We start from the raw sequence: 8,293 nt of genomic DNA, 5'->3' as shown, positions 1-8,293 counted from the left end.
AAAGAACGAAGGGAAGAGGCTGATGGGACACACAGCTTGGTGTGGTCATTGCAAAGCTTTGTGCATAGAAGTAGGTTTGTGCACGCGTGTGTGTTTGCACTGTACGTACCTGCCGTGTTGCAAATAAGGACACGTTTTCAAGGTGCAGGCATCTTCTTAAACCTGTAAACCAGCAGCGCCAACCAAACGATCTTTGCAAGAAGCCCCTGAGAACCAGAGTGATGCGAATCCGGCAGCAGCGGCTGGCGTTAGCAGGCAGATGCACGCAATTTCTTACAGCGGTTTCCAGAGGAGCTGTCGTCATCCTGCACATCCCTGGAGTGAAACCCGCCGGAGGGAAGGAGGAGAGGACGAGGAAAGCGTCCCCTACATTCTTCCCCCAGCACGTCCATGCAGCAGCGCCCTGGGACCGAGGCGTGAGTTTGGGGGTTGAGGAGCTCACCAAGAACGTGGAGAAATGGTTCGGTTCCTGAATTCGTCTCGGGGCGAGAAGGTCGGCCAGAGCAGAGGCTGCCGTGCCAAGCAAAGGCTCCTCGGGTGCCGCTGCCGCCGCGGTGGAGAAGGTGGAGAGCTGGCGGCCGCCTGATCTTCTCGTCCAGACCCCAGCCACTGAAACCCCCGCGTTGGATTTTTACGCTGTTGGGTCGATTGGAGCTTCTCACTGAGAAAAAAAAAAGATTCCAGGCCTGGAAGTTCTCTCTCTGATGGGTTTGGTTTATTATTTTACAGTATCTATTACCTTTAAGCACTTTCACCGCTCCTCTGATGAACTCTTCAGGCTCCACTGAGCAGAGGGGTCGTGGGGAAATCACGCTGCAATCAACTTCAAGAAGACATTCACATCACGTTGGTTTAGGTGGAAACAGTAAACTTGATTTATTGAAAAAAATCTATTACATTTATTCCTTTATTACACAGGTTTAAAATATTTAAAAATAGCTCTTATGGGCATTACACTTAAATTTTATGACATGTTTATTGGACTTTGAAGAAATGTACAATATGTCATCTGACACTATATTTTAAAAAGGGCCTTATGTACTAAAATTTTTTTCCATAGGTTTTATTTTTCTTATCAACATTTGTTCAAGTCATATATATTAAGGGAGGAGGGAAATAAAATTACACAAAAAGAATGTCTGCAAATACAAGTAGTAATTTTATTGCAATATACCGTAGCTAAGTGGTCTGGGGAAATCGGAACAGTTTGGAGCTCAGTACAATTACAACACTGTGGAATTCAACAGAGGAATTTTTTTTTTTCTTAAAGCAAAGAAATAAAAGGAAAAATAAAAGAAAAAAGCTCCCTTGATGAAAATTTGTAACAGAATCACATGACCTAGACAGACGCACACGTGTGTACATACATCAATATATGGCTTTTCTGTTGCAGAGAGGAATGCGCAACCTTTTCTGACCTTCCCACTGTTCCTGAACAAGGCTCTTGCCAAGGTGACTGAGAAACTGAATTCTCCTATATATTATTATATACTCCTTTTCACCGCTTCGCTGCCGGAGTCTGCAGTTTTTAGGGTAGCACCTTTTTTTTTTTATTCCCCAAGTGGAAAAAAAAATATATACGAGAGAACACAACAGAAGAAGGGAGACGGATGGACATGGCTCTCCCAGACCGAAAAGCACCGCGCGGCATCGCCGCTCCCTCCAGCATGGCTTCGCCTCCCTTCCTTGGACGCTGCTGCTCTCTGCTTGGGAAGGAGGGGGGAAAAGACATCATATATAGGCTTTTCTTCACAGTAAATGTGATGTCTTTTCCTTTATGGTGAAAGACCCCCCTTGGCTCAAGCATTGCTGTAATAATACTCCAGGCCAAATAATAATAAAAAAAACACCCTGCAACATCTATTTTCCAGCCAAGAGATCTAAATGAGGAAAACGGCCAGGGAGAAAACAAACAAATAAACAAACAAACAAACAGAAAAAGAAGATGGTGTCTGCAGGTTGCGAGTCGAAAACGCTGCATGGAAAAAAAAAAAAAAAAAGCCATCCTGGCAGAGCCACCGTGGGAAGATGAAGAAAATTGCAGACTCCCGGGAGCGCTCGGCGGGCAGGCACCCACACGGCATCAGCATCACGTCAGGACATCCAACAAATACATAAATTAGCACCACAAACATTCAGCGACTGAGTACAATCTGGTATGGTTACCACCGTACAAAATGCATGAATAGTCTTGGAAAAAAAAAAAAGAAAAAAGACGTAAGCATATTTAATACTTCTTCTACATGGACCGTATAAGCTACCGCAATACAATTAAGGAAAGGAGCGGGTCTTCTACATAAAAATATGAAGGTGGCATGCATTTATAATCAAAGACTGTAGCAAAAGCCTGCAGTCTGTGTTGAAAGTGGCTAAAAAGCAAAGGCTGGTGGGAGATTGGCCAATGGCAGGGTATCACCAGTGTTGTATTAAAGTTATCAAATAGATAGCACCACAGAGACATGTAAAAATAAAAAGCACCTTTTTCTTTTTCCTTTTTTTTATACCTCATATTCATAGAGGACAAATGGATTTCCCCTGCCACTGCAATCTGCCGCTGGGAACGGATTTTTTTTTTTTTTAATTATTATTATTTTAAAAGAATGCTGAAGGAAAAAAAGAAGAATTAATTTAAAACATTTATGTTAAGGCAAGCAAGTGTATAAAAAGGCAGAGACTCAAAGCGGATCCTCCTTTTAGGTCAGGGTATTGTAGAAATCTTGTTAAAAAGCGGCTTTAATTTCCTTATTTTGAAATGAATCATTCCAAAAGGCATCTGTGGCTCGGGAGGCTGCTTTGCCACTCATTGGACCCTCATCCTGCAAAGACTCGTGCCTGGGCATAACTCCAAGCCCCTCCACATCCAGGCTTGGGGTTGGGAAGAGGCAGGAGCGGTGAGGATGTGAGCCGCCATCTTCATTCCCAGGTGAATGCTTGGCTGGGATGGTGGTGGGAAGGGTGGTGGTTTTAACACAGACAGGGTCACATGCATGTTTTGAAGCCAGAAACATTTAAACATTTAAAATAATATACAATACAAATATTTACTTACAAACATACAAAAATATAAGCACCTTTAATACATGGGAAAGAGATGCCCAGTGTGAATTTTAGCGATCAAATTCATGGGGTTAAATTTTGTAAAACATAGAATTCCGCGATTCGATGGAGACATTAAAAATTCTGGAAGTGGCCATGATGTCTACTTGCTAGAGCCGATCCAAATCTCATGGAAGTCAACGAAATGCCTCCGATGAGCTTCAGCGGGGTTTGGATTGGAGCCAGGACTGCCGGGACTTCAATGTCAAGCTGAACACAGGAGTTTCAAGTTTTTTCCATTTTTTTCCTTAAAAACAAACAAACAATAATCTATAGACAAGCGCTTGGTATCGCTTCGTGGCAAGAAGAAGAAGTCTTTGATGGCGGTGGGGTCTGCTGGGTGGCCGTGGAGCAGCAGCGGTGGGAGCAGCAATGACAGCGGCACGGGGACAGGTCTCAGGGCCACGCGTGCGGTGGTCGGTCATGCGATTCTACGTCTGTCGCGGGAACGGTCCTCTCGGTCGGCGGTTCGGTACGTGTGGGTGCAGTGGCGCAGAGGAATTCGGGCAAAACGAGGAACAAAACAAAACGGAAAAAAATAACCCATCGCTGTCCAGTTTCAGAACGTGCATGTGACAAGGAATTCTTTTTTTCTTTCTTTTTTTTTTTTAATTAATTAAATGGCGCAATGAGGTTACGAGGTTGCTCATTTGGAGACTAGTTTTCAGGTGGCTCTTAGCCCATGAAGCAAGCCGGTCCCACCTCGAATCCAAATTTCTGTGATGCTTCTCCGAAGTCATTGAACATGATGTCGACTATAGGTACTTGCTCTACTTTGGGCGTGTTGATTTCCAGGATAGTCTTCTGATAGCCCTTCCTTGCCTGATGGGGAGAAGAGGGAGAGAGAGGAGCTCTGATGATGCCTCCAACCCAACAAGAGCAAGTCATCACGAATGAACATTCACCGGTCAGCCGGGAATACGGTGATGATCTTGCCCAGGCATCTTCTGAGCTGAATTAGAGGCAACCAGCACCAAACCACTCTACATTTACCCTGCAGCTCTAGCAGACGTGCTCTCAAGTGGGATGCTGACCACTAAGCAACCCCCTGGGAGACGACTGTCCTGAGCCTAGACTTTGGAGCAGAAGCAGCTGCTGCCATGCAGATCAAAAGACGCTAACTTTGCTGTTAGATCTCAGAGCTGGAACAGGAGCCTGGTAAAATTGCTGTGGCTGTGGTATAGCTGTTTTGCCTCCTCGAGGACACGCATGGGTTGCTGAGCAAATGCGAGTGATTTAATTTGAATATATTAGTTTGACTATTATCCGAGCGCTACCGAAAAGATCACATTTAAAGTTTGATGGAATTCACAAGGTGATGTTGTCTTTTTATCGTGCCTGGTGGCCATACAGTTATTTCCAAAATATAAATAATTATTAGAGGAGCAGAAGTGCACCCGAGGGCATACAAAGCTGCATAAACAAGTGAATTTATGGAGCAGTTTTTGGCTCTACCTTACCCTCCGATTTGTGTGTCTCAGAAGAATAGGCTATATCACAGCTACTGATAAAGGGCTGTAAGATCAGGAAAAACACATTCAAATAATGGCCTGAACATTAGCCCTGGAGATCCGCCGGTGCTGGCTGCAGCAGCCTTCATCACCACCAGAGCACGGGTCCTACTGGGACCTCTGCAGCAATGCTGCGTCGGGCAGCCCAACCTCATTTTTCACATGGGAGTGCTCAATCTTAAATATACTGCCTGTGGTTTAAGGAGGATGACCTACCGGGGTACCGGAGACGGTACTGAAGTACAGAAGACGCAGAGCCTCCTTCTGCAAGGCTGCGGTAAGCTCCCTTAGCATATTTTACCTCCTTTTTACAAGCCTGCAGGAATGGCTCTAGCAGAGAGGAAGAACTGGGACATACTGGTTTGGAAGCGATGCCCAAAGCTCTGAGCCAGGAGACGACATCTCTGTCCCCCACCATCGCAGTGGGGCTCGTTCAGCCTCTCCTGATGCTTCTGTACCGCGGGCGCCTGTTGCTCCCGCGGCTTTAGTTCTTGCCACAGTCATTTATCTGCGACCCTGAGACTGGCTGTGCTAACAGCCGCCTGCGAGAAGCAACCGAGCAAATAAACTTGGAGGAGCTACAATCCTCTTTCCATGCAAATATCTCTCGTTAGGGAGAGGAATGCAGGGCACCTGAGCCAAATCGCTTAAACCAAAAGGGTTTTCAGCAGGCACATCTGCTTTAAAATGTGCAGCGTGCGATCTTGCAGCATCCCTGAGACTTAAGAAGGGAAAGGGAGGGGAAGGCACTTTTTACCAAGGACACGTTGCGTTAGCAGGAGATATGAAGTACTTAAGGATAAACTTCCCCACGTGGTTTCTGAGTCTTCCCAGAAGCAGGATGGATGCCCTTTCCCTCTCTGCAAGAGTGTTAAAAGAAGTGATTCTAATCTGATTTTTCTCCTCGCTCCTACAGTAAAAAACGTGCGTGTGCCAGAACAGAACCATTTTCATCTCAGATTACGTGGAGGGCTCTTTCCATCAAAGCTCTCACTCTTTCCGTCCCGTGGGCTTCAAGCAGAGGGTGAGAATTATTCGTGCTTTTGCACCAGCAAGCTGGGTCTCAAAATAAATGCAAGCAGCACCTGCTTTGCCAAATTTTTAGTTCCCGAGGGCAGATTTTTTAGAGCTCCGTCCTGAACGAGGCACCCAACAGGAGGCAGAAGCAAAGGGAGGATGCTGAGCCCCTTTGGAAATTCCAGCTGCCGCTCTCGGCCACAGCGAAGGCGAAGAGCGAGCCGGCTGCGTGGGAGAAGAGGGCTGCAGCGTAACGCCTGCCTCCGCATGCCGGGCAAAAAAGTCACGGGGAACAAAGCTGGGGAGAAAGATGCTAAAAGCTGCATTTGAATCGCAAGTGGGGATGCAAACCTCTGTCTCCTGCATCCCAGGGCTGTGACTACTTGTCTCGCTATACAGAGTCAGGCCTCACTTGGCTTTGTCCTTTCCCAAGGGCACAGGCAGCTCCCCTTGAGGGACAGGGGAGCTTGCAAGGAGGGAGAAAACCAAAGTGCTGTGCTGGGGCTCCTCTGGCCGCTCAAGGGATGCCGGGCCAGAGCTGGGTGCTGCAGCCAGCCCTGGGGTGATGCAGCAATGCACCCCCATGCACCCCTCCTGGGGCTGCATGCAGCAGCGTGCCGCAAAAAAAACCAAAAACCAACCGACCCAATGCCAAACCCTTAATGCTTTGCCTCCAAGATTTCTTGAAAGCACTTAAAAAAAATTATCAAAGCCTGCAAAACTTATACGAAACTGGGTGTCATCGCTTGTCTCTCCCCGTATGAGTAAACAGAGTAAGAGCAAAGGCAAGGGGGGGGATGTTTAAAAGCAGCTGGTGGTTTTAGGCAGATCCCTTCCTTTATGCACAGCCAGCAATAAAGCAATTAATCTGGTTCCTAGAGGTGCTGCAGCTTCCCCGACCTTGAGTGGAATCATGTTTTCCCAGCACAGGGAAGAGCAAGCTTGATGCCTCCCATGCTGGGGACAATCCTCAAGGCAACTACATCAGCAGGCACAGAAAATTTGGAGGCGATTTGCTCCGAGACACACGATGCTGGACAACCAGGGGAGGGGGACAGACACCTCCAGCCCTGACCCGTTTTGCAGAGACTGGCCAAGACCAGCTCTGCCCACGTACCGCGCAGCCGTCGAGGGCGGCTCGGATGTAAGGGTTGTTGTCGTAGGACATCTCCTCGTCGTTGGAGCCCAGGAAGCGGATCGCCTTATCGTAGCTGTCAGTGGTGGCGTCGTGCCAGGCTACGGACTGGTAGCAGTTGTAAGTGATGTTCTGGTGGGCCGAGGCGCTCAGGAGCCGGAGGAAAGTCATCTGCACCACTCCGATGGGGTTCCCGTCTGAATCCACGTAGGAGAGCTACGAGAAGCAAAGAAGGGGGAAACACTGGGCAGTGAGGGGCAATGCAACAAGTTTGGGGGGGTCTGATGACCACCAGTCTCACCCATTTTTATTACCCTGGACGTGGGGCTCGGTCTCGCCACCCCACCGGGGTGCAGACACCGCTCCTGCCACGCTACGGGCACGGGGCTGCTCTGGTCCTCCTGTGGCCAGGGCATGGCTACTGAAGGCAGTTTATTTCTCTTGCTGGTTGTGAGCTAAAAAAATAAGGCTACTGCAGGGTAGGAAGAGAAAGGAAGGGGGATTTCAGCCCTGGTTCGAAAAAAGTGCAGTGCTAAGCAAATTTAGGGATGTATTTCTCAAGTTTAAATCAATACTGAGCATACTTCTCCAGCTTTTAAAGAGGAGAAAAAGCAGATTTCTGTAAGGGTTTGGGACTTTATTCTTCTGTCCTATTTGAGATGATTTTCTGAGTGCTGTGGGTATTTTGTTCTGCACACACTGGGGTATTTCCCATTCATTTTTCCTGGGCACCAACACATTGGCTTTTAAGCAATCTTTGCACTTCACCTGCAGCAATCCTGTTTCTGTTGATAAGGACGCGGTGCTGCCCTGGTCAGCAAGGCTACGCTCAGCTAAAGGGAAAATGCATTTGTTGCTCTTAGGGCACATCATGAAACACAGAGCTGCACTGGCACAGGGATTTGCTCCATTCTGCACATCAGGCTCCTTTTCTCCCTTGGAGGAGAACGGTGTCTAGAAATACATTTCTGCAAAACACAGTTTACTGAAACCCATTTCCAGCACCTAGGGGATTCAGGACTTTCTGGGACTTTCTCTTTTACCCCACCAAGGAAGCAAACACACAGCGGGACAGCTAGTTTGCATGTATAAACTAACTGTACTTCAAGGTGGCATCCCCAGCCATGGCCAAGCTACTAGAGCTGCTGCTCCTTGCTGTCCTCTATGGACAGTGGGTTTCTTTAGAAATGACCAGGAGAAAAACACAGGCACACAAACAGCATAGTGTTCTTCGAGGTACCACGAAACATCGGTGCAAGCTGCAAACAGTAGAAGAGATTTACAACCAGACAATAAAATCATGAGTAAAAAGATAATAAAAATAAATAAGTATACCAACCGGTTGTCAGGATACCATTGCGCTGTCCTCCTGAGAGTTAAATATGACTGACCATGAGAGAGCCACGCATGCCAGGAGGAGAGCTACCAGAAAACCACCAGGACGTGGAAGGAGAGAGACACAAAATGCCGACTACTTGGCACGCACCCAATGACAGGCGATCTGCACTACTGCTCTGCAGGACCCGCTTCTCTT

General features: G+C 47.5%; 1 protein-coding gene across 2 annotated transcripts in view; it reads right to left on the bottom strand.

Annotated features, from left to right (window-relative positions):
* Nucleotides 1-851: 851 nt before the first annotated feature.
* COL5A1 (collagen type V alpha 1 chain) overlaps nucleotides 852-8,293 on the bottom strand; it is a 159,477-nt gene continuing 152,035 nt past the window's right edge. For both annotated transcript variants that reach the window (XM_069771049.1, XM_069771051.1), the window contains exons 65-66: nucleotides 6,742-6,975; nucleotides 852-3,918 (exon numbers count right to left, since the gene is read on the bottom strand). In XM_069771049.1, coding sequence (XP_069627150.1) covers nucleotides 3,772-3,918; nucleotides 6,742-6,975 — 381 coding nt within the window. In that variant the 3' untranslated portion in view covers nucleotides 852-3,771. The remainder of the gene's footprint in view (nucleotides 3,919-6,741; nucleotides 6,976-8,293) is intronic.

This window comes from Haliaeetus albicilla, chromosome 26, assembly GCF_947461875.1.
Source record: "Haliaeetus albicilla chromosome 26, bHalAlb1.1, whole genome shotgun sequence".
Classification (NCBI taxonomy): Eukaryota; Metazoa; Chordata; class Aves; order Accipitriformes; family Accipitridae; genus Haliaeetus; species Haliaeetus albicilla.
This window is presented reverse-complemented; position numbering and strand designations above follow the sequence as displayed.